Source organism: Rhinolophus hipposideros (assembly GCF_964194185.1).
Source record: "Rhinolophus hipposideros genome assembly, chromosome: 7".
NCBI classification, from domain to species: domain Eukaryota; kingdom Metazoa; phylum Chordata; class Mammalia; order Chiroptera; family Rhinolophidae; genus Rhinolophus; species Rhinolophus hipposideros.
The window spans coordinates 91,970,068-91,997,197 of NC_138053.1; the positions used below are offsets into that span (position 1 = coordinate 91,970,068).

The 27,130-nt window shown below is 39.8% G+C and overlaps 1 protein-coding gene and 1 pseudogene across 3 annotated transcripts in view; one reads left to right on the forward strand and one right to left on the reverse strand.

Moving 5' to 3' along the window:
* The window catches only part of DNAH5 (dynein axonemal heavy chain 5), a 241,550-nt gene that overhangs the window by 106,012 nt on the left and 108,408 nt on the right, over positions 1–27,130 (forward strand). For both annotated transcript variants that reach the window (XM_081054213.1, XM_081054212.1), the window contains exons 28-39: positions 945–1,185; positions 3,356–3,555; positions 6,175–6,328; positions 7,830–7,993; positions 10,066–10,222; positions 12,092–12,304; positions 13,060–13,284; positions 14,655–14,827; positions 20,818–20,996; positions 21,395–21,582; positions 21,911–22,105; positions 26,827–26,961. In XM_081054213.1, coding sequence (XP_080910339.1) covers positions 945–1,185; positions 3,356–3,555; positions 6,175–6,328; positions 7,830–7,993; positions 10,066–10,222; positions 12,092–12,304; positions 13,060–13,284; positions 14,655–14,827; positions 20,818–20,996; positions 21,395–21,582; positions 21,911–22,105; positions 26,827–26,961 — 2,224 coding nt within the window. The remainder of the gene's footprint in view (positions 1–944; positions 1,186–3,355; positions 3,556–6,174; positions 6,329–7,829; positions 7,994–10,065; positions 10,223–12,091; positions 12,305–13,059; positions 13,285–14,654; positions 14,828–20,817; positions 20,997–21,394; positions 21,583–21,910; positions 22,106–26,826; positions 26,962–27,130) is intronic.
* LOC308500056 (U6 snRNA-associated Sm-like protein LSm5) lies at positions 22,716–22,996 on the reverse strand (annotated as a pseudogene). Its single transcript has one exon. The product of its transcript is annotated as a U6 snRNA-associated Sm-like protein LSm5 (transcript).

A 27,130-nucleotide genomic window follows, 5' to 3' on the forward strand; every position in this document is an offset into this window, starting at 1 on the left:
TTAAGCTGTGTTTGTAGAATTGAATTGAACTGGGAGGCACCTCTGTCCTTTAAAATGATGCCTTTTATCTAGTTAATTGTTATGAAGGATTGAAAAACAATCTTTCCTGATTGGGAGAATTTTTTTGTAGTATAAAACTATCATCTATTAACAGATACCCTCTGACTCATGAGATTTAAAAATATGATACATATTCAAAGTGACTATTTTTTTAAATTAAAGTTTTTTTTTTTAATTTATTGGGGTGACATTTGTTAGTAAAATTACATAGATTTCAGGTGTACAATTCTGTATTACATCATCTATAAATCCCATGGTGTGTTCACCACCCAGAGTCAGTTCTCCTTCCATCACCATATATTTGATCCCCCTTACCCTTATCTCCTCCCCCCACCCCCCTTACCCTCTGGTAACCACTAAACTATTGTCTGTGTCTATGAGTTTTTGTTTCTCATTTGTTTGTCTTGTTCTTTTGTTGTTTTTGGTTTATATACCACGTATCAGTGAAATCATAGGGTTCTCTGCTTTTTCTGTCTGACTTATTTTGCTTAGCATTATGATCTCAAGATCCATCCATGTTGTCGCAAATGTTCCTATATCATCTTTTCTTACCACCGAATAGTATTCCATTGTGTATATATACCATAAATTCTTTATCCATTCATCTATCAAAGGACATTTTGGTTGTTTCCATGTCTTGGCCACCATAAACAAAGCTGCAATGAACATTGGAGCACACGTGTCTTTAGGATAAATGTTTTCAGATTTTTTGGGTAGATACCCAGGAGAGGGATTGCTGGGTCACATGGTAATTCTATTTGTAATTTTTGAGGAACGTCCACACTGAAGTGACTATTGTTGACAGAAGTGCTGGCAGACGCTCTTGGACTAGAGACTTCTGGGTTTGTAGTCAAATGAGCTCTCACGTTGGCTTCCTGTCACAGGTGTCGGAAGCTGCCCCGGGCGTCCAAGGACTGGCAGGCTTTTCTGGATCTGAAGAGGACCATTGATGATTTCAGCGAGTGCTGTCCACTGCTGGAGCACATGGGCAACAAGGCCATGACGGACAGGCACTGGGAAAGGATAGCTGCTCTCACTGGCCATAGTCTAGATGTGCGGAATGAAACTTTTAAGTTAAGAAACATCATGGAGGCACCGCTCCTGAAACACAAAGAGGAAATAGAGGTACAGTCGATAGAAAGCACACTGTGGGGGGAGACTGGAAGGTCTCATGGGATTTATTTCATAGTATTCCTACACGGTGGGATGTCAGAGTAGTAGACCGGGATATTTACAGTAGTAGACCGGGACATTCAACTGTTGATACCTTCAGCAAGTGTTTCTGTGACAAATGAGGATGCACTCCTGCATTCATAGCCCATTAAAAAGCTTGTTTAAGTAAATATTTGTACAAATAAAGTTATAGTTACAAGCCATGGTAAGTACCAGTGAAGGAAAACCATGCTGCTCAATGGAGACCCTACAATAAAGGGCTTGGCCTGTCTGGGAGGTGGGGGAAGGGTGATGAGGGTAGAAAAGGGTGAGCTGCTTGCACATGACTGACTTCATGAGCAGAGTCTGCTTGTGTGGTGGGGGAGAGGGGCTTGGAAAGTGCCAAAAAGACAGTGCCAGGCAGATGGAAAGGCATGAGTGAAGAGTCCAAGGTGTGTTTGGGGGAAAAGAAAGCCAGAGGGGAGGGGTTTTGGGGAGGGGGGAGAGAAGAGAAAGCTGAGATTGGGGACGTGGAGTGGGGCTAGAACGTGTTATTTATTTTGGTCTTTGCAGCATTGGGGAGCCAGCTAGGAGATGTATTTTGAACAGGGGATGCCAAGGTTAGTTTTTCATTTTGTAAAGATCACTCTGGTAGCAGTGTGGAGAAAGGACTGGAGGAGGGCAAGGGGAAGATGATGGGAAAACCCATTGGGAGTTTATAAGAATATCCCAGCAAGAGATAATGGTGTGTTGCGTGAGGGAACAGATAGTGAAGCTGGAGAGGGGAGAAAAGATTGAAGAGGTCTTTAGGAGGTAAAAACTGGTAGAATTTGGTGATGAAGGGAACGTGGTAGGAGAAACAAGGGGGAAGCTGAAGGTGAACCCTAGATTTGCTATGATATCTATATAGATGATGGTATTTATCACTGAAATAGGGACTGTTGGAAGGGAATCAGGTTGAGTGACAGGGTACAAAGATTGTGAGCTTGAGTTTGGGCATGAGTGTGATATTTCACAAGTTGTGTCTGGGGTTCCCTTGACACATCCAAGCAGAGAAATCCAGTCGGCGAATGGATGTGTGTGTTGCCTGGAGGTACAAAAGGTTAGCGACTGCCTGGGCATAGACAGCTTGCCCCGAGAGAGAGAGTGAGGTGAGAAGAGGGCAAAGACAGGGCTTGGCTCACGGTCCGGGAGAAGATAAGGCTGCAGAGGAGACTGGGAAAGTGATCCGAGAGCTGGAAGAAGTCAGCTTTCTGCTGATTCCCTCCTCTGGTACTGCACCGGTTTGATTTCAGAGGTAAATCAGAGACACATTAAATTTTGAGTCTTTGATTAAAGTTTCAAATTTTAAAGGGTTATTGTGTATTTTTCATCCCAATTTTTAAATATCGATATACTTGACATATAACTTTGTGTAAGTTTAAGGTGTATCACATGTTGATTTGATACATTTATATTGCAATAATACTGCAGCATTCAAACGCCTCTGTTTTATCACATAATTACCATTTCTCCTAGTGGTGAGAACAGTTAAGATATAATCTCTTCGCAAGTTTAATGTTTATACTGCAGTTTTGTGGTCTATAATTACTGTACTGTGTATTAGCTCTCCAGGACTTATTAATCTACTAGCTGCAAGTTTGTACCCTTAAACCACATCTTTCCATTTCCCCCACTCACCAGCCCCTGGTAACCACCATTCCACTGTTTTTTCAGGTCTGGTGTTATGATTCCACATATAAAGGATACCATATAGTATTTATCTTTCTCTGTCTGACTTATTTTACTTAATCTGATGTCCTCAAGGTCCATCCATGTTGTTGCAAAGAGCAGGATTTCCTTTTCTTCTGATGGTTGAATAGTATTCTGTCATTGCACGTCTTTTCTGTTGTCTTTCTTTCTGGAATAATTTGGTGGGAAATTTTTACAAATTAAGGCTCTGTTATTTAGTAACATCTCTATCTCCATCTCTATTTCTAAATGTCTATCTATATACACAAAGACCATTTATTACATTGCAGTTTAGATCTGAAAATATGAGTATTCTTAGACACATATGAAGCACACAGAGTGAAGAACCCAGGTTATTCCAGAAGGATGTGTGACTTTCATGTGATAAAATGAGAGCTTCCGATTTTAATAGGACATCTGTATCAGTGCTGTGAAAGAGAGAGACATCGAACAAAAGCTGAAGCAAGTGGTTCATGAATGGGACAGCAAAACACTCACATTTGGCAGCTTTAAAACCCGTGGGGAGCTGCTCCTCCGAGGGGACAGTACCTCGGAAATCATCGCCAACATGGAGGACAGCTTGATGTTGCTGGGCTCCCTGCTGAGCAACAGGTAGGAGAACCTCCATCGTTTTCCTGAGGTTTGAGACTCATAATAACACACATTTCAAGAGAAATTAATTTAAAAAATGCAGCAATATCCCTCACATAATTTACTCATTAACAATACTTGTTTTAATGTTAGCCTTTTGGCCCAGCATGTGAAACACTGTTTCTGTTTCATTATCCTCTATTTGTGGGGTGTGTTTGAGACCACCAATTGGACAAAATAATGCTGCATGTAATTAACCACTTGGATCTTGTGGAACATTTCAGCTTTGCTGCTGATAAGCAGCTTCACCGCACAGTAGACAGCTCAACAGGCTCAAGAGTCCAGGGGGAAAATTATTCTGATTTTCAGAATGATCACGCTGCTTGGCAAACCTTTGTCAATAAGTTTATGGACTAGGAACCGCTGGTGGTGTGCATATTTAATGAGATGATGGATCAAGATAGAGAATGAATTCAATTCATAAAGGAAAGCAAAACAGTGCAGACCGATACCAGTCTAAATACTTCAGTTTGACAGTCACAGCAAGTCCTCATGCTTGGGCCAAGCAAACCATAGACTCATGAACTTGCGTTCTCTCTGTTCATTGCTTCCCTTTGCTCTTTCTGACATAATTTTTGTTCAACAGGAGCTTATCAAATACATGGTAATTGTATATAATGTGGTTACCACCAAGATAGGAATTGTGTTACTCTGTCTTTAAAAGGCCACTCTTTTCCCTGAATGTATGTGTATCTATACTTTTAATGTAGGAAGCAATAACTACTTAATACTGTTTTGATAAAAATTCCTTTGTTCCACTTACTTGGTATACCTAAGTATTTGAAGTGAGTAGTATAGAATATAAACTTACATCTTTGAGGTTCAGACCATTGGTAACCTTGAGTCTGAACTACTTAGGATTTGTTGAGTTTTAATGAATTTGGTTACAATTCATACGCAACCAGAATGAGGGACAGATGGAAGATAATGCATCCTAGGGAGGTAGAAAAGGCCCACGTATAAATCAAGTAAAAATTATTTGTGTTAGGGATGGGGAAACTTTCCTTACCGATGGCATTGACTCCACAGACAGAGTTGTGTGAGGAACAGGGATTCAACATAAATTTGTTGAACATTCACTATGTTCCATGCGCCCTTTTTGGTGCTATGGAGAGAAGAGTGAATGAAACAAAGGTCTCTGTTGCTATGAAACTACATCCCAGTGAAAAGCATAAACAAAAAAACCCAGAAAGATGTATGGACTATTAAAACAGTTTGGACTATTAAAACAGTTTGTTTAATAATTAAGAATGGGAAAATTAAAAATTTATTCACTAATGTATGAGTAATGCTTGAGAAGACTTGAAGCCCCATATACTGTTAGACCAGAGAGAGCAATAAAGGGAGAAGACAGAGACGAGGGAAAACGATGATAATCATTTAGGATTAAGTTTTTATGCAAAATAACCAAAGCACCACATACAACATCACTTAAACAAGACTGAAGTTTGTGTCTCTTTCATGTAAAAGAAGCTCCAAGGTTGATGGTTTAGGTTGGAGTGGGGTTCCACCATGTCGCCAGAGACCCAAGCTTTGTATGGCTCATTCTTCTATCTTTTCTAGGTGTGACCCTTCTCCTCCATAATTCCCCTTACATCCAACGTTGATGCTTACTTTTCCTCTAGAAGCCTGGCTACACACTAGATACACCTTAGGGAATTAAAAAAATCCCACCCCCTGGACCACATTCCAGAGTGATTGGATCAGAGCCTCAGGGGTTGTACTGAGGCAGGCATTGTAGTTTTTAATGTTTGCCAGGTGATTTCAATGTGCAGCTAAGGTTGAGAACAATTGATGTGGCACTTAGTTGTGGGACTGCTGCAAAGGAGGTTGGGAAATTCAGTATTTTAACTGAGCAGCCATGTGTCCAGCAATGGCATTCTATAGCTAAAGAATGAGGATAAAAAGACACTGGGAAACCACTGTCAGTTTTTGCCCCAAGAGGAAAAATGGAAAGATAGATTAACTGGTAGAGGCAGAAATGTGGCTATCAGGTGTTCATGTATACATGCATAAGCCCCTCCCACTCTGCCCCAAGATACACACACCAACATGGGTAGGTTGGGCGTCAGGGCATGGGAAGTAGGAAAGAGACTCAGAAGAGGAGAGGCTAAAGAGAGATTCCAGATATCATATTTGAAAATTGAATTAGTTGCTTGGCCTCCACCAGTGGCTCTGTAATTGCTCCATACTATATGAAAAATCAGGGACGCCATGAAATAGACACAGAAGCTCAGTAGAGAGAATTATTACTCTCTTGGCCGTAGCAACAACGAGCAAAAATATAATATTGTGGTAGCTGGGTGGAATCAACTCTAATGCCTGATCTGCTCCTTATGTGATCTGTCTCCCACCTCTCTATTCTCTGGATCAAAGAGAAAAAGTTGGTTTGACAATGCCCAATAAATGGTGATGAATTATCACTTGGCAGCATCATTTTAAAAGCCAATGACATAATCAACGTTGTAAAGAAACAGGTAAAAGTTAGGATTTTTAAAAAAAGCTTTTTAGTTGGAAAACAACAACAATAAAAACAAAATGTCAAAAAACCCTAAATGCTGTACATATTTCTCATTTTAGGTACAATATGCCATTCAAAGCCCAGATTCAGAAATGGGTGCAGTTACTTTCCAACTCAACAGACATCATCGAGAACTGGATGATGGTGCAAAACTTGTGGCTGTACTTAGAAGCCGTCTTCGTTGGAGGAGATATTGCTAAGCAACTTCCCAAGGTTTTAGAATTTTCGTTATGATTTCATTAGATTTTTAACACGGAGAACCGTCTAACAACTAACTAATAACTCCTTTAAAGATGCAATAGTATTTCAACCTCTGTTGAGCTATCGCTCCCCCAATCTTTTCGTTGTTGTTGTTGAACTGTTTTTCAAAGCAAGTAACTGTGGAAAAGAAAGGGCATGAAAATCAGAGTCAGAATGCTATAAAACTCTGAGGTTTTATAGGAGATGGAGGGTTAAAAAGAACAAAGACTGAATGCCTGTGTAATTGATATACGTCTTCAGATAATTTGAAGGTAGAATTTGGAAGAGTGTAGAATTATGGAGCAGTTATCTTGACAATGCTAAGATAATTTGTTCTTCTATTGCTGACAGTTTAAAACAACTCACACTATACAATATATCCAATTAAATCTGTATGGTACAATTGAGGGGTGGAAATATGCAGGAAAAAAGCTCCCAAACAAAAAGGCCTCTTCTCAAGAAGCTGAGTATGTTTTTCTCATCTACATGTAATCATCTCACTAGGTATATGTGTAGTGTATTTTGAGATATTTTTTAAAATTCATTTTTTTAGCAAACTCAAGGATTCTTATTCTATTACCTTAAATTACTTGCAAAATTTTAACATTTTAACACTCAATTTGAGTTTTAGAGACATGATTATGTTGTATTCCCTTCACTTAGGTGTCCTAGCTTTCTCTTTAGTTTTTAGTTTAGTTATAGAGAACAGATCTGTTAGTCAATTTATTTTTTGGCTGCCACTGAAATGTCTTCGTATAGTCTAAAATTTATTTATTTCTGCTTTTATATTTGGTTGTGTTTTTTTTCTTGATGGGTAGAGAAGAATCTCAAGTTGGACTTAATGGAAAGTTGCACATACGATATTGAAGGAGCTAAATGGGGTTTCTTATTCTCCCATTTGAGAGTACATGCCCATTGGTGGAAGGCTTAAAGAAGAAAATAAAAATTATTCCTACTCTCAAAATAATCTGTGCATTTTCCATTTTGCCTGAAAAAAATTTATTTAAAAAATTTTGCAATGTTGAGATTATACTAAAATTAAGTTTGTATCTTATTTTTAAATGGTTATTTTGTTTTCCAAATACACAAGCAATTCAATGCTTAGTGTAGGAAACTTGAAAAACATAAAATTCACTTCATTTAGAGATATCTGGTAAAAACAATTGGGAGTGTCCTTTCCTCCCAAATTGTCTCGTTATTGTATTATTATTTTTGTGCCTGTTTCCTGCTTCTAGTTAACATAATGGGGCTACCAGGGTTGAGCTAAAGGTTTTTATTTAAGAAAGGGGTTGGTATAATAGTGCCAAAGGCCCAAGGAGGATTGCACATGTGTGGACATGGGTGACATTTCAGGCATGGGTTGCTGGGGTATCCAGACTGGTTAGAAATCGCGCCTCTGCAGGAGGTATGTGGAACACTCTGTCCTCCAGATCACAGGTGTGTCCAAGTGTGCTTTGTTACCTTGTTCTCATAGGAAGCCAAGCGCTTTTCCAATATAGATAAATCTTGGGTGAAGATCATGAATCGGGCACATGAAATGCCAAATGTGGTCCAGTGTTGTGTTGGAGATGAGACCATGGGGCAGCTATTACCACACTTGCTGGACCAGTTGGAAATATGCCAGAAATCTCTTACTGGGTAAGTCCACTGGCTCTACAAAGCCTCTCGTAGCATCCTAGAGATGGACCAGAGAGACTCCACAGCACTCGCCGAGTCAGTGTTCTTTAGCTAAGATCTAATTCACGCCTAACATTGTTGCGCGAATAAAACGGATAGTTTAAAGCCTTATATTCTCTCCAAGCACTTCCTGGGTTTGTGCTGATGTTGGGATTGTAGGACTTAAGGCATCTCCCATCACTGGGCCAAGAGCCTGCAAACATTCTCCTACAGTCTTTGCTTTTAAAAATTAATACACCTATTTTTCTGATATCCTTTTTGTAAAAATATCCGAATTATATTCAACCAAGAACAACATGAACAGTGTGTAGTGAACACAGTCAAGATGATACAGAAATGAGAGCCTCGTGTATCTATCAATATACACAGACACACACACTGTTATATATATGGAGGCTGAGTGAATTGCGGGAGGAATAAATATTTTTCTTTTTTTCCCTTTTGGCTAATTAAGATAAAAATCAGTAAGTAGAAATATGTTAAATAGTAATAGTGTAAAAACAGTTATCTACGCATGTTTTTATTTATTTTTTATTTTCTTAATTGAGGTATAATTGACATATAACATTATATTAGTTTCAGGTGTACAACATAATGATTTGATATCTTTATATATTGCAAAATGATCACCACAATAAGTCGAGTCAACATCCTTCACCATTAGGTGGCTACATTTTCTTTTTTTTTTGTAATGAGAACTTTTAAGATCTATTCTCTTAGTAGCTTTCAAATATAAAATACAGTGTTATTAACTGTAGTCGCCATGCTATACATCATGTTTCCAGGACTTACTTATTTTATAACTGACATACATAGGCTTTTAAATATCTCCCTTTCTAAATTGTTAATCTCTTTAGAATAGTCAGTATATAGAAAGACATTTTGGAGGAGGAGAACTGCAACCCACACAGCAAGGCTCACCTGGTGTCATCATTTTACACATGCCCATTTCCTCCCCAGGTTCCTCCCTCCCCACCAGCCTCCCTTTGTATCTCCTTCCTTTCCTTGCCTGTTTCATTCTCTGACAGAAAGCCCTCTCTTTGGTGTTGAGGAATTTAGTTCTTGTCCTCATCCCGCTCGTCCCACTCAACAAAGGTCCAGCAGTTGAGTGAACTTGGACCATCAGGAGTTTCTCACGCCTGCCCTTAGAGCCAGCCTCTGATCGAAGCAGTCCCAGTAAAAACTCTTTTCCTATGGAATAGGATTCTGCTTCTATGAAATAGGATTATGCTTCTATGAAATAAAAATACCCCCCCCCCTATGATTTTATTCAGGAAACAAATGAATAATACAAATGACAAGGAAGAAGTAGAAATTTTAAAAAAGGGCAAAATTGAAAAAAGGATTTCTGGTAAGATTTCGAAAAGAAACTATAGTTAAAACTGCATTAAGATAGCAAAATGTGTTAGAAAATGAAGACACAGAAGTATAGGTATGAGAATAACTGAAAAAATATCTATCACGTAAAGAGTCACCATAAAAGGAGCAAATACAGAAACAAAAGTGTGGTAGAAAGCAGGCGATGAAGGGAACATTGATGGGGTTTTGGTGACTCCAGACAGAGAACACAGCCAAGGTCATGTAGCTCGTTCATAGCTACATTTTGCTTCTACTTCTGTGATGGAGTCATTGGAATTTTAAAGATACAATTCCACAAGTGAGATGCAGCCTTTGTCAGATACAGCACTGATTGCAAACAAAACAAAAACAAAACCAAAAACCACCCTGTGTGTATTTTTCTCGCTCTCTACAAAGAAAGTACAAGGTTTTCCAGATTAAGTCAAATGCATCTAGTACATTTGTGAAAAATGAAGAAATCTTCCCAGTCATTCTGGAAAAAATAATTGTCTCCCTGTTAGAATATGGAATGCTACTGGGCAAAAGTAGTGCGAAAAACAACACAAAAGCACTGAACAAACCGTATGCGGGGAAATCTATCACCAAAACTTTCCCTCTTTCCCATTAGATTAATTTATTCCAAGAGAGGCCTGCTTTGTGTGTTTATACCATTTATCTTTTCCCTTCCCGCTTAGATACTTGGAGAAAAAACGACTCTGCTTTCCACGGTTCTTCTTCGTCTCAGACCCCGCCCTTCTGGAGATCCTAGGACAGGCTTCAGACACACACACTATACAAGCCCATTTGCTGAACGTGTTTGACAACATTAAAACCGTCAAATTCCACGACAAGGTTTGCCTGATTCTAATTTCTAGCCAGCAGTGACTGTGTCTTAGGATCACATCTGTCTTTAATAAATCGCTCCCTGATATTGTGCTTTACAAAGGATTACTTCCCTGACCATCTCAGCCAGCAAGGTGACGGAAAACAAACTTTTGGGCCCAATTTAACTTCAGAACTCGGTGATTGCTTAATATCCAGTGTAGACTTGAATAACAAATAGTTTTAACTATGATTAGGAATGCATTGTATATAGCATTTGTGGTTTTGCATGCCGTGTTAACGGTTTAGAAATTCAATAAAACAAGGAAACCAGGGCTCATAAAAAAGTGCCTTCACCAAACAGAATTGCCATAGTGATTTGACTGTTTGAATCAGGCTTCAGAAGCTTTTGGCTTGATGGTCTTCCCTGGTTTTCATCACGCTCAATTGAATTCTTTCTTTTTTTAAACACTCCCAACAAGTTTCTAGAATCAAGGAGTTGTATGGCACTCAACAAAGATCATTCAGTGTGAGGGAGACCACCTTGGCACAGCTGTCAGAAGATCCCGTCTGATCCATCCATTCCCTGGGGAAGTGTCCCTACCAGTTTGACGATGTGTTCAGCTCCCCTCTGGTGCTCCGTGCAAATCCTTAGTACCATTCATTCATTCATTCACCCTAGCATGCGACTTGTTCTTGTTGAGCAAATATCACGGGCTGGACAAAGGGAGTGTACAAAGCCCGGGAATTTGGCTCCATGGAGTCCAGAGTTAGTGCACTGGTAGAGCGATTCCATTGTAAGCAATTCAAAGCCAGCCATCTAAGTTGATGCCCCTTGCTACATGTCAGGCATGAGGCTAGTCCTGGGGTGCCAAAGAAGACGATATCACAATCAGTACTGAAGTTGTTTTTATGCAGTGCAACATTCAACAGAAATTTAGCAATTACACTATCAATCTTTTTTTTTTAAATTTATTGGGGTGACAATTGTTAGTAAAATCACATAGATTTCAGGTGTACAATTCTGTATTACATCATCTATAAAACACATTGTGTGTTCACCACCCAGAGTCAGTTCTCCTTCCATCACCATATATTTGATCCCCCTGAGCCTCATCTCCCACCTTCACCCCCCTTACTCTCTGGTAACCACTAAACTATTGTCTGTGTCTATGAGTTTTTGTTTCTCATTTGTTTGTCTTGTTCTTTTGTTGTTTTTGGTTTATATACCACATATCAGTGACATCATAGGGTTCTCTGCTTTTTCTGTCTGACTTATTTCGCTTAGCATTATACTCTCAAGATCCATCCATGTTGTGGGGAGTGGGAGCAGAGACCCCGCATGAGTTCCTGCATGACACTCACACACCATGCTATTCTCATTATGACATACTGCATGGAAATCAAAACGACATGACGTGAGTAGGAGCTGGGTTTGAATTAGAAAATATTATGTGTGACCAAGAGCTCCTGTGAAGAGCACACTGTTTAGTACACAATTGGAATTAGCTCGTGAGGTGTTTGCATTGATCACATTGGGCAGGTCACTGCTTGTGTCAACCTGATAGGCTTGTGGGGTGGATGACAGGCTCTAGAGAGTTCCGTTTCAGTGGGGAAACGAGAGTGATTTTTGATCATCACATTTGTACTGAATAATTCTTTTAGAAAACAAGTTTCCCCTCTCAAGTACAGACTGGTTGGAATTGATTTAGTATTCCCTTTTAGATTTCATGGATAACTTATTTTTGACTGTTTTGAAATTGATTTTATATCCTATTTTGGCTTTTATCTTATGATCTGTAGCTTACCGTCTATGAGAAGGATAACACAGACAAGAGGGCACTGGAAGAATCCATTCTTTATATGAATATAGCTTTTTGTTTTTGGCTTCTAACATAGATCTATGATCGCATTTTGTCGATTTCCTCTCGAGAGGGTGAGACGATTGAATTGAATAAACCTGTGATGGCAGAGGGCAATGTGGAAGTTTGGCTTAATTCTCTCTTGGAGGAATCTCGGTCCTCATTACATCTTGTGATTCGCCAGGCAGCTGAAAATGTTCAAGAAGCAGATTTCCAGCTGATTGAATTTCTTTCTTCCTTCCCTGCTCAGGTCAGTATATTGAAATTGGAAAGTATTTTTTTTTTATAGAACAGTCATTTTAGAGCTCATACATTGTCTATTATAAACTATACAACTGGCTACAATTTAACTCTTGACCAATATTAAGATTTTTGTAAAACTTTGTTAAACATAGATAAGCTTAAAGATTTCAACTATAGATTGTTTGGTTATATAAATGTATACATGTATGCACATATATGTATTCTAGAGATATTTGATATATTTTCTTTAAAAGTTGTTTGTTCCCCAACTGAATCTCTTTAGTACATAAATCCTAAAAATGGACCAGGAAAATGAGAAATACATTCCAGCATTAAAATACAGAAAACAATGTTTTTTTGGTCATTGTGATCAATAAAGATTTTGCAAGTATCTACTATGTGTAAACCCTGTTTTAGCCTGGGGGTTGGGGAAAGCAGGTTTAACACATAATCTTTCCCTGCGAGTAACTTAAAATCTCTGTAGGGAGGAATATGCCTTAAAATGAATGATTGAAAATTCTAAGAAAAAAATTACAGATATGTCAGGAGGCTGTACATACTTAGTACAGCCTGTACGGTTGTCAGATAAACAATGTGAAGAGAGTTTCCTGTAGGTTGTGATACATCATACCAAGTTGCTGCAACCCAGGATAACTTACGTTTGCGCAATATAATAATCCGAACTCTGCACTCCTTTGTAATTTCTATTTAAATGTATTCGTCTGCCATATATACTCACATAGTCCTTTTCATTTCCATAAGGTTGGGTTATTAGGAATTCAAATGATATGGACACGGGATTCTGAAGAAGCCCTTAGAAATGCCAAGTTTGATAAAAAAATCATGCAGAAAACCAATCAGTCTTTCCTGGAGCTGCTGAATACATTGATAGAGATCACAACGAAGGATCTGCGGTCTATGGAACGAGTGAAATATGAGACTTTGATCACAATTCATGTCCACCAAAGGGATATCTTTGATGACCTGGTAAATGCTTGCTAAATGTTGTGGCGTATACAGAAAAGCAAACCCTAGCCTCTGTCTGTGTTTACCCACTGGAATTAGTTTGAATGAACTCAGAGAAGAGGTTAAATTCAGGCAGAGGATCATCTTCATGATGAGAGCTTGCTTGTCAGATTTTCTTTGCAGTCTTTAGCCGAAATTTCAGTCATGTCCCGATAACCTCTGTTAAAATGTTATTGAGGCAATTAGACTTTATTTTAAAATTCTTTATGTGATTATTTTTAATGCAAAAATGTCATGTAGCATCCTGAAAAGCTTTCATTTGTCTTGTGCTCCTTTTAGTTCTTAGTTGAAGATGAAGTTTCTTGCTACAGAATTAAGTAATATTGCTGGTACTGCTGCTTAGTACTTCCTTTACCGCTTTTGATAAATTGCATCTTTAACAAGTTTTGCTACCTTTCATGTCATTGACTGCAAATGGTCTTTTCTAATATACTTTGTGACATTCAGGTGTCACGCAGAGTTTTGCCTTTGAAAAGAGAACAGGGTGGGAAAGAGTTTAGTAGCTATAGAAAATAGGAAATATGAAAAGAAATGAAATTTGTCCTCTACCATAAAGTAGGAAATTAGATAAGAGGCAAGACGCTCTTATTTTCATAATAATTTTCTAGACCATCTCTCACTTTGTTATGTAAAAAAGATTAGGAAAGATAGTTTCTGATGTCATGGAAATATAGATAGCACGTTCAGCCTGTTGTGTGCTAATCTCTTCTCTTCGTAGTTAAGCATACTCTGTCTCTCGGAGAAATGAAGGGCTCAGGATAACTTTAGATTTCTCATTTGTCAAAGAAAAATGATTAAAGCGGTTTAAAATTTTGGTTCAAAAATTTAGACAAAAGTATTTCTGGGCAATAACCTGCCATTAGGTATTAGAAATTTTTGGTCCTCTGCAAATTGTAGGAAAACAATTGATGGATTAAAAAAACAACAACCCGACAATGTATTTTTTCATAATCACGAGAGAAGCCTTTTTCCTCATGAGATTGTTTAGTTCTGTTTTTAAACTCCCAAACATGCTTTTTGTAGACTGTGGTATTGGCTAGGACTGTGGTATTGGGCATTTAAGGGTGAAATTTAAGAAATGAATATCTTACTACTGAAATACATCATGCTGTTTAAATTGAGGAGCGTAATTAGAGGATTCTCTTGAAACCTCCCGCGCCCGTATCTTACGAATGGTTTGGATGGTGATGTCGGAGACGTCACCGGACGGGCTGTCACTGATTCCACGTGCTTCATATTATATTCCACGTGCTTCAGCCGTCTACACAAACGCTCATGTGCCCGTCTAATGGTTCTCATCTCCGTGGTAACCTCTACCTTTTGCATTTCAGTGTCACATGCATATCAAGAGCCCTACAGACTTCCAGTGGCTGAAACAGTGCAGATTTTATTTCAACGAAGATTCTGACAAGATGATGATTCACATCACAGATGTGGCTTTCATCTACCAAAATGAATTTTTAGGCTGCACTGACAGGCTTGTCATAACTCCACTCACAGACAGGTGATGGAAAGGTTCTGGGACTCCACAACCGCTCCCCCTCCACCCCCCAACCCCGCCCCCTGACATTTTTATTCTCTCCAGTCGCTCAGGGGATTTCTGCTTAATGTCTCTTCAGGGTTTATAAGCTCCTTTATACCAAAGTCTTTGAAATTCAGTAGTGTCTCTGCATGGGGTTTAGTTTTGTGATTGAAACAGACTTGGCTTCCTTTGCCTTCAGTTTTAGAGAGGCAACCTTTAAATGACCTCTGTGGAAGTCAAATGGGCAAGAAAGGGAATGAATTGCCATGAGCCGATAGGTGCAAATCACAGTGGACCTTGAGGGCTACTTTGGGGACTGTGGCACCTGTTGTCATTACAGACACAATTTAGATGTTTTTTGAGCAGGAAGAAAATTGGGTGTTAGTGCAGGTTAGCAGCACTGAGGAGCACGTGGGCCTGCACCCCTGGTATTCTTTCTTCTGCCCTCTGCCTGTTATTTACCAGCTGTGCTAGCTGGAACTGCCACACCACTTCCCTGGAGTTAGTTTCCTCATCTGTAAGCTGAACTAGGCTATCCCAAGGGTCCTGCCAGGCCCAGTGCTCTGTAACTCAGTGTAACGGGAACTCCGTGACATCAAGCAATTGTGTGCACTCTGACTGGAGATACACTGAATGAATACTTATTTTGGACAAAATGGCTGAGCATCAAAGTCAATATTTGGCCTAAGTAGAAGCTGTAGCTGATTCTCAGTCATTTTCACAGAATGAACATCTGGGCTATTCTACTGAAAATATTGTCAGGCAAAGTATAAAATATTGTCAGGCAAAGTATAAAAGTCTGACGTAATAGCACTGTCATCGACTAGAGTGTTCCTTCTGCTCATTTGTGATAGGAAATGAAGTGCTCACTTTCAGCTGAGAATGAAGGAGGAGCAAGAGATTTTTATCTCGCCTCATTTTCACCCGGCATTTTCTCATCTTCATATTCTTTATATTCCTTCTTACCTCCGGATTGAAGATGATTTGTACTGGATGCTGTTGGACACCATTCTAGAGATTTTTTCTCTTTGTTTTAAAGGGGAGAGAGGTGGACAATACCCAATTGTGAAGAATTCCCTGCAACACCTGTAGCTCATGCACCTATTTCACACTTGCTCTATTTTCAATCTTCCAGCACGACCCTCACTTCCTCTCTCTCTACCGGAATGCTCAGTTCCTATTTTATTGAGAAGGTAGATGCTGTCATAGGAGAGAATGCCTGCTAACCAAGGCCCCATCCTTATGTGGTTGGCTTTCCCTACTGGATCTCAGGATAGATTTTCTGCTGTCATCCAAAGCCGAATATCCACTCTGGGAGAACAATCAGTTTGCACTTCCTCCTGGATTATTCTTGTCGACATGCAAATATGCTGTAATTACTTCCAGAAAAAAAGTTCTGCCATGAATCTTGCAGTTTCCTCAGTAATTCTATGCTCCCGTCAAATCTCCTCAAAAGCAAGGTTCTTTCTACTTGCGTTATCTTGCATTCACTCTAGGCAGGCCCTCTGCCTTAGTTTTCTATTGCTGCCGTAACAAATTACCACAAATTTAGAAGCTTAAACAACACAAATCAATTACTGTACAGTCCATCCATCATGGCTTCTGATGCATGTCTTGTTGAACTAACAGCAGGTTTCAGGACTGTGCTCCTTCCTGCAGTCTCTAGGGGAGAATCTGTTTCCTGCCTTCCAGAACGTTGGCAAAATTCCTTTCCTTGTGTTTGTGGGACCTATGCCCCCATTTTCTTGCTGGTTGTCAGCTGAGCATTGTTCCTAGCTCCTGGAGGCTGCAGCGTTCTTTGGCTTGCCAGCAACAATGGTTGATACACTTGCACACTTTCAACTTCCTCCTTTTTTCATCTCAAATCCTTGAAGCACTCTCTTGCCTCCCTCTTCCCCTAAAGACTCATGAGAGTAGATCAGATCCACGGGTGATCCACGATAATCTCCCCATTTTAAGGCCTTTAACATGAATTATGTCTCTCCAGTCCCTGAGCCGTGCAAGGTAACGTAGTTAGAGGTTCCCGGGATGGGAACGTGGACGCCCTGGGGGCGCCATTATTCCACCTGTCACACTTTCTTCCGCCTCTCTGGTAAAAGTCACGCAGACCTTCAGGACATTAGTCCAGTGCTCACTGTAGTTCTCATCTTCCTTGGCTGAGCAGCTTTTGCACAGTTGATCCCTCTGTGCTTTTTGATACGCTATCTTCATGTGGCTTCCAGGAGCCCACACTCACCTGGCTCCTCCTACTGTCCCCATCAGCCCGTCATCCCCTCTCCTATTGGTTCCTCTTCATCTTCCTGCTCTCTAAATGTAGGACATTCCAGGATTTGTCCTTCTCCACTCATTCTTTAGGTGTCCTCCCTTGGGCTTAAGTATCTGTAGGTGTTGACTCTCCAGTGTCTGCGCCCTGCCAGGGCTTCTCCCCTCAACTCCAGGCATGAATATCCACTTGCCTACATGTTGTGGGAATAAACACTTAACATGTTTGATTGTCCCCCACAAACCCACCCTCCCTTGGTTTTGTCATTACAGACTGTTGTGATGGAAATGTATCATTACAGATGGAAATTACACATGGAAATGTGTCATTACAGACTGTTGTGATGGAAATGTAAAATGGAAAGTGTCTTCCATTTTAACAAATGTCAGGTCCAACGTTCAGTTGCTCAAGCCAAAATCCTTGGAGTATCCTCGAGGACTTTGTTTTTCTCTCACTTCATTATCCAATCTGTCACCACCTGTGTCCACACCACTTTCAGAATTCATCAAGGATGTGACCACTTTTCACCCCTTTCCTGCCATCACATTGGTCCAAGCCACCATAATCTCTAGTCAGGATTATTGCAACAGCCCTTTCACGGGTCAACCTGCTTTTGCCATTGTTCCCCTTCCGTCTATTCTCAATTCAGACACTGGAACCTAAGTCATATCCTGTCACACCTTGGCTTTCCATCTCACCCAAAGTAAAAGCCAGTGTCTCATACTGGCCTACAAGGCCTGACCTGATCCTGCTACTTCTCTGTCTCTCCTTCCTCATTCAGCTCCAGCTCCTCGCGCCTTGGTTGTTCCTGGAAGAGTCTCAGCAAACTCCTGCCTCAGGGCCCTTGAATTTGCTGTTCCTTTGACCTGAAGCCTTTCCCTTCAAGACTGGCAGAGTTCACCTCTTCTCCTCCGTAGGTCTGTGCTTACAGGTCTCCTCAAAGGGTCTTCTGACTGACCACATCTGAAGCAGCAACACTCACACTCCCTAACATACCTAGCAGCTTTACTGTTCCTTTTCCTATGTTAAAATAATCTGTTTTCTTTCCTTTAGAATGTCAACTCCTTGAGGCGTGACTTCCCATGATTTATTCATTGCTTCTGTAATAGTTCTGTCATATAACAGGTGTTTAATAAATATTTCCTGCATCAATGAAAGACATGTTTATTTTTAAAGTTACATCTTTGTGGTGAAAAACTTAAATAGGACATCAAGTCAAAGGTATGAGAGGAATTTTAAAAAAATGATTAACAGTTTATTTTCTGTCCTAGAAATTTCAAATGCTTGTATGTCAGAATTCTTTTTAATTTTCACATAGAAGTTTCAAACGATATAAACTTTTCTGCAGCTTGATGTTTTCACTGTATTCATTGTACAACTTTCTGTATCAAAGAAACTTGAGAACTTTAAAAGCAGAGTAGGTATTTATAAGTGGTGATAATTCTAAAGTTTCAGTCTGTCGCATCCTAAATGTTCACTTGTTTATTTTTCTTTAACTAACTTGAATACGAGAGAAGTGAGTCACCATTTTTTGCTGGTCATTGGGATTCCATTACAAGATTTGCTACTCTTTTACAAAAGAACTCACAAAAATGAATACTTAAAAAAAAAAAAAATCAGAGGCCAGAGGCATTGACATTTTGTGTCTTTTGCTGACTGCCTGGTGAAAATTCAACAAAGTTGGCGACTGGTCTCTAGGAAGCTGGATGCCATGTGGATGGAGCTGTATATATTTCCGATAATAAATAGTCATTATAATATGCTAACAAGATGTAGTGCCTTTGTCTGAAAGCTCATAGTGTTTTTCATGACCAATCCTTCCTTCCACTGGTGAGCATAAGTAGAGAAGACCGGAATCATTCTTACTGCTGCTGTCACTTCAGACAGAGGGCAGCAGAAGTCAAAGGCTGATGGGGCATTTTATCTCCTTGATAAAGAACGTAGACAGGTCTAACAACACACGTCTTTCTCTGAAGTATTCACTCAACTTCGTGAGTTACACCTGAGTGCTGACCACTGGACTCTGCCCCTACCAGCTGTATAGTCCTGGCTAAAGCAGCTACTTGCTCTGCTTCCCCTCTTTTGGATTCACTGTGTGGACTAGAGGTAAAGTAAGCAGGTACCCAGCTCCAGGCCTCGCACCAAGTCAGTGTTAGTTATTATTATTGTTGTTATGACTTGTTTTTCTTAATCCTTGGTAGCACATTCTTTGCCAACCTTTCCTTTCTTTTTTTCTTAAGCATATTCTCTAATCAGAGGCTATAACTAAACCAAGTTCTCAACAAAGAAAAACATGGCATCCAGCTTCCCAGAGACCAGTGGCCAACTTTGTTGAATTTTCACCAGGCAGTCAGCAAAAGACACAAAATGTCAATGCCTCTGGCCTCTGATATATATATCTTTAAAGGATTCATTTCTGTGAGGAGTTCTTTTGTAAAAGAGTAGCAAATCTTGTAATGGAATCCCAATGACCAGCAAAAAATGGTGACTCACTTCTCGCATATTCACGTTAGTTAAAGAAAAAGAAGTGAACACTTAGGGTGCCATAGACTGAAACAAACTCCCGATGCATGTAGCATTGTTACCTGAGGACGCTTTCCAGCATGTTTGAATCAATGCTGTTTAACAATAGGAACCAAAAGCAGTTCTGGCTTGTGGGTGATGGAACGTGTCTAGAGTAAAACTTGTACCAGTGTTGCTGATGGATTTGGCTAAATTGTATGTCAATGAACTCTGGGTCATGGAGAGTCACTGTTCATTTGGTGCTGTGGTTGCATTCTTCATCTTTAGTTCCGGTAGCTGTTGGACCGGTGGAACCTGGTAAGAGTGTATAGTTGGACTGGCACAAGCCATTTATTCAGCAAATAGTCACAGAGTACTAGGTGCCAGGGCTTAGGCAGGTAGTTGGGAGTACAAGTGTGAACCAGACCCATTTCCTAACAGCCGAGAGCTTATGGCAGTCTGGTGGGGAAGCAGAAAACGAATAGAGCTTGAAAAGACCACTAAATCACATGAAAGTTCAAATCCCATTCATGAATGATGACGTTTTTGAAACAACAAAGAGATTGGAAAGGAAAACAGAAAAAGGGGGACGTGAGGCGCACATGCATGTAGGGTGCTCTGGGGAGCGTACGTGCGTCTATGTAACATGTACAGGAAACACGCTCTGACAGACCTGTGCTTGTCTCTGGAAGGCACGTCCTAGAGATGGATTAGTGGATACTCCCAGGAATAGATTTTAGATGTGATTATTTAGCAATGTGTGTTTTAAATCTCCTGGGACCATTGGTCCTCAACTACATCAAATGATCAACTCTTAGATTCAAAAAGGCATCCATCAACTTTAATGGGTCCCAGTCTGTTTCCTAGAATGCTATTTTATTTTATTTTTTAGATGTGGTAGATTTCTGAGAAAAAGTTGCAAAATTAGTATTGGAATTGCTATGCACTGTTTTCCATACTCAGAGACTGTCAATACACAGTATCATCAGAAAGGCGGTTTAACCTTTTAAAGAGTTTTCAAACATCTTTGACCATAGACCACCCAGCCTTTTTCTGTAACACCTGTTAATAGCCACAAAATGTTATGTCGGGACAATGACCTGGCTGTTGGTGTTTCAATTTTGCGTGGTTTCCTCTCACTGTGATCTGCCAGAAGTATCTTCTAGATGCCGCGGTTATGGTTCTAGTGATATCTCTAACCCTCAAGGTGTTACATCACATTGGCTCAAGCTCTGGGCATGAGCATGGGGGGAGCCCCGGCTGGACCTGCAGGAACGGGCAAAACAGAAACTACCAAAGATATGGGACGATGTCTTGGGAAATACGTTGTGGTTTTCAATTGTTCGGACCAGATGGATTTCCGAGGGCTTGGACGGATTTTTAAAGGTGAGGGTGATATGTATTTTTTTCATTTGATGAGAAATTTCAGTGAAGGTGGAATATCTGAAGATTTACTTTCCAACGGTTGGCTACATTTTAGGGTCATCATTCTTCAACTTTGTAAAACTTTTTGGAAAATCTAAACCTTACCTGTGTTGTGTGGATCAAATGTCAGTGTTGCTTGCCTTTTATGATGTTTCTTTATCACTGCAGGTTGGGTGTTTACAGACAAAATGCCACATTGAGAGCTATTTTTGGGGGGCACGCTATGCATGATTTATTTGTTCAACTTTATTTTTGAACAAGCTTATCTCTGGCTTGTCTTGGCAGCTGCATAATGTCCTTTTCTTTGGCTTTCCAAAATTACATACTAATTGGATTTTCTATTTAATTTCCTTCCTAAGGACTGGCTCAGTCTGGATCCTGGGGTTGTTTTGATGAATTTAACCGTATTGATCTACCAGTGCTCTCAGTTGCAGCCCAGCAAATTTCCATTATTTTGACATGTAAGAAAGAGCATAAAAAATCTTTTGTTTTTACTGATGGAGATAATGTGACTATGAACCCGGAATTTGGACTTTTCCTCACCATGGTAAGGAACATCTACCGAATGTCAGCCTTCTTATCACAGTTTTCATCCATCTCCTTGGTCATATGTCACCTACATTCTGAGAGTGGAAATTAGGATTGTCATTTTCACTCCTGTTTGAAAACTTTGGTGTTAAACAGAACTCACGTTAACAACTCATGACTTAATGTCTTCAGTGCAAAGGAGAGGGAGATGGGAAAAATGACGTCTCTGGTTGTCATTTCAGAGGTGTGCTGTGTACGCAACGGATCTTTGAATACCATGCTGATGTGATGATTGTTTGTTGCCCCATCATCGTATCATTTATTCTTGGGTTTTCTTTCCTGTGTAGAATCCTGGCTATGCTGGGCGGCAGGAACTCCCCGAAAACTTGAAGATTAACTTCCGCTCCGTGGCTATGATGGTCCCCGACCGTCAGATTATCATCAGGGTGAAGTTGGCTAGCTGCGGCTTCATCGACAACATCGTTTTGGCCAGGAAGTTTTTCACACTCTACAAGCTATGTGAGGAGCAGCTTTCTAAGCAGGTGTGACATCCTGAGGGTCTCTACGTACTTATGCATGTTTCATTTTTCTATTCAGTGTAATTTCCTCGTTTTGAAAAATTGAGTATAGGGTTTGTTGACAAAGTACCTTATTGCTACAAAGTAGAATGTGATATCATTACAAGAATAATTTTATATGCATATTTTATTAAGAAGTACATTTGAAGAAATTAATATTTATGGCATAGAAATGAAGTGAATACTGTCTGGGTTGATTTAAGACCCAAAGCATTGTAGATAGGACTGTTTTCCCGAAAATAAGACCGAGCCAGGCAATCAGCTCTAATGTATCTTTTGGAGCAAAAATTAATATAAGACTAGGTCTTATATTATGTTAGATAAGACCCAGTCTTTTTTTTTTTTTAACCAAAAACACCTTTATTTTAGTCTTCAAAGAACAAATTGTTCTTTTTTCCAAGATTATCATGATTAACTTACAAAAATGGCATTTACAATGCCTCTTCAAAGCATTCCCCTTTAACGGGAAACTTAGCTTCATAGAATCCAAACAATGAAAGGTTTAAAAAAAATTTGATATTTTGTTGTCATTATAAGACAAAACTAGAATCTAGCATAAGTCAAGGGAATCCATTCATACTTCAGGTCCTTCTCCTCCAGGAACCAGCATTGTTATATTATTTCCATTTAGCAAAATCTGGTCTAATTTAGTAATCCTTCTTCCTTCTGGTGTGATTTCAAATTCAGTGACATCTTCCAGTACCATATCTGAATGACAAAGTCATCAAATCCTAAAAGCGTGCCAACAATTTCTTTATCACTCTTCATCACAATGTGAATTCTTGATCCTATATATTTGTCCACAAGCTCTAGAGGCAGCAGCTGCCATGGGTTAGTGGTAGCGTTAGCCGCCATGGCGACACCGGAAGTGGCCTGCCCGCCAGTCTTATATTATAGTAAAATAAGCCCGCGTCTTATATTGTTTAATGCGTCCAAAAGATACATTAGAGCTGATTGTCTGGCTAGGTCTTATTTTCGGGAAACATGGTAATATTTTTTCTTTATCCCACTTGTCCATTCATCATAATCTGTGTCATGTGTTCTCGTGGTTTTCAGGAACCTCTCAATCATTTACTCTTCTCACTTCCAAGTTCATTCAGTATTTGGCCAAGTTTTGCTAATTATCTGTCTTATCTGTTGTAACTTCCTTGCTAATTGCCTGCATTATTTGGAGTAGCAGGTTCTGACATCATGGGGTGTCAGAGTTAACCATCTATTACTTCTATATTAACCATTTATTACCGTATTTGCCGGCGTATAAGACGATTTTTTGGCCCCGAAAAATATGCCTCCAAGTGGGGGGGTCGTCTTATACGCCAGGTACACTTCAGATAGACTGCCCATAGTGCTTGCCCCGTGCCATAGTGGCCTCCCGATGCCCGCCCACTTTATTCCACATACCGTTCAGGCATCAGCAGCACTGCTGGGTGTATGCTCGGCTGTTATGCGATTTTGCTGTTATGCGATTTTACCACACTCGCAAAATCGCACACAGCCGAGCGTACACTCAGTATGATAGCGCAAAATCGCGAATCGCGATACCATACTGGGTGTATGGTCGGCTGTGTGCGATTTTGCGAGTGTGGTAAATTCGGGTTACCGTATATTTCTTTACATATGCATTGAAGATTCGCGATTTTGTGCTATCATGGTGCCTGTTAGAATGTTGAAGAGCTCGCACTTGCGCACTAGTGAGGTCCCAGGGAGATGCTGATGCAAGGGTGGACCAGACTGCTATAGTGACAGGGCGGGCAAACAGGGAGCAGGGACCAATCAAATCAGGCTTTGTATACAGCCAACAGCCAACCACAATACTGCACCATTGTACAGTACAGCATAGAAAATGTCGACCAGTCAAACCCTTATCATCCCTATCATGGCACCAGCCAAAAGAAAGAAGTATGATGCAAATTTTAAACTGAAAGTTATTTGGTGTGTGGAAGGTGTGCGGAAGAGGGGGTAGTCTTATACGGCGAGTATATAACAAACTCTGTATTTTGAGTGGAAATGTTAGGGGGTCGTCTTATATGCCCAGTCGTTTTATACGCCGGCAAATACGGTACTTCTATATTAGTTATCTATTGCTGTGTAACAATGTTACTACAAAATTTTTTATGGTTTAAAACCATACACGTTTATTATCGTTTTGGTGGGTCAGGAATCTTGGCACAACTTAGTCGGATCCTCTGCTTATAGTCTAATAAGACTGCAGTCAGGTGTTGGCTGGGGCTGTGGTTTCATCTGTTGCTTGACTGGGGAGAGTTCTTTCCTTGTGAGTGTTCAATTACACACAGCACCTTCTGACCCTGACCATTGGGCCTTTCTGGTTAGATTGATTCTAACTATTTGCTTTTTGCCACCACTATTCTTGGTTTCTTCTGCTTTTTGCCTACTTTACTCACTCATTCTTATCTTTTCCTCTGTCAAAGAAATATTTTCCCATGTAGTTTTTTTGCATATAGAAAAACTCCCACATCCCAGACTCCTGCCTTTTCTTAGTACTTCTACTTCCTTCACTCCTACAGCCCTTACTCACAAGGTCACGGTGAAACGAAATGTGTCAATGCATACGAAACAATGGGCCCAGGGTGACCTCTTGGTGAACATTGTGTGAATCTCAGTTCATGCCCATGGGTTTAACTGATTCCAACTCTGATAAGTTTTCCTTGATTAATTCCATCTACTCACACTTCTAGTCCTTGTTACTTTTATGCAAACAAGCGTGCTTATATTTTTATTTAAAAAAATTTTGTTTTGGTCTCTATCAGAATTTAAACCCATTGAAATAGGAACTCAATCTCAATATTTTTATGTGCTCTGTCCTCCAAATGGTTAGTATTAAATGATGTGCACTGCTGTCAGTTACCTAAGCTCATAATTGTTTTGGTTTTCTTTTCATTTTGGTAAAAAAACACAACATGAAATTTACCATCTTCACCTTTTTAAGTGTGCAGTTCTGTAGTGTTACGTATCTTCACATTGCTGTGAAACAGATCTCCAGAACTTTTTGATCTTACAAAACTGAAACTCTATGCCCATTAAACAACAACTCCACTCTTCCCCTTCCTCACAGCCTCTAGCAGCCACCATTCTACTTTCTGCTGTGATGCATTTGTGTACTTTAAATAACTCATGTAAGTGGAATCAGACTGTCCTTGTCTTTTTGTGAGGGGCTTATGTTACTTAGCATGATGTTTTCAAGGTTCATCCACAGTATAGCATGCTACAGGCTTTGCTTATTTTTTTATGGCTAAATAACATTCCACTGCAGGTGTAGACCACCTTTTGTTTATCTATTCATCCCTTGATGGACATTGGCTTACTTCTACCTCTTGGCTCTGTGCATTGGGTTGCTATGAACATGGGTGTACAGATATCTCTTATGTTGTGGCTGCTTGCTTGGGGGCCGTGAAAGAATTCGCGAGTCATATAGAAATACAGAAGATTTATTAAAGTAAGAGGAGGGTCGGCTGGGCAGAGTCTGCTGGAAACAACTGCCCCGAGTCTTTGTTTCATCTTCAGTTTTATATTTTCTAGTCAGGATGTAAATTTCTTCAGCCTGTAGTGAAATTTTCTAGAGCTCAGTTTTGTCTGTTGGGGTGGGGGAAGGTGCAGTTAAGCCGGTTATCACCACCTTTGTATATATTAGGTAGATTTAAGGTGGTGCCGGGAGTGGCTCCCACACAGATGCAAAGCCTTTTCCAAGTCACAGGGCCAGCACTGGGCTGCAGTAAATAGAAATGTTAAAACTGGCCTGCGTAGTCAATGTATAGGAAGCAGAGGCATTAACAGTTGGTGGAAAGGAGGCCGCAGAAAGGAAGCAAAGGAAAGAAGGAAAAAAAGCTTTTCAAAAGTCCCAAGCTAAATTACACTTGTTAAATCAAATTATACCAGAGATTCAAACCTCAAAATAGAAGATATATAGTGCCACCATTACAATTCCGTCTTAACATCTTAGAGACCCCGCTATGGATTTTTTTTTTTTTTTTTTGGATACATACCCAGAAGTAGGATTACTGGATCATATGGTGGTAGTTCCATTTTGAAATTTTTGAGGAACCTCCATTCTGTTTTCCATAGTGGTTAGGTAATTGTTTTTTAGTTACTCACTTTATATGTGCTAACATTTGTCATGATTGAGTTTTGTAAATATGTATGAAGGGAATAACAAAGCTGGGAGCGTGGCTTCTGATTTGTCCTTATTCTTGCGCCTTCTGGGTAACCCTGGCATGTAACTACTTTTCTTCTTCCTCAATACTTCTATCCTTTTACTTATCACTACAGATATCTGATGGTCAGGAGTAAGGTCTCAGTTTAATCCTGGTTCAGAATTTTAGCTTTACAGATATGAGGGTTTTTAAAAATGGATGATTAATTAAGAAGAAGCTCAAGGGGACATGTATACTCTACGAGGAAATTTATTCCTTTCTTCCTGTCAAGTTGTATCTATTAGTTCTGACCTAAGGGCTTAAATTAATGATGGTATAGGAAGGGACTCTTTTGGGTATTCTCTATTTGCTCAAAAAATGTATTGACAAAAAATTTTTTGGTCCACTAACTGTACAAGTTTTCTAAAGGAAAATCAGCATTTATTCATTATTACAACCAGGTATTCTGCCAGGTTTGTATAGTTTCCGTGTGTAAATTAACATGAAAATAAGCCCGGTATGCTTCAACTTCTTCAGGTACATTATGATTTTGGTCTCCGTAACATTCTGTCAGTTCTGCGAACGTTGGGAGCAGCCAAAAGAGCCAACCCCACGGACACGGAATCCATGATTGTCATGCGTGTCCTACGAGACATGAATCTTTCTAAACTGGTAAGATGAAGAACAGATGGAAATGTAGCGCTTGCTTAAATATCTGTTCAACTAAACACAAGTGAGATTTAGAAATGTTTATTTAATATGCTCATTTTAAATGCCTAATTATCAGATAAAGTGCTGGCGAGCATAACTTTAAATTGCACTTTTTCCAGAAGTTATTTTT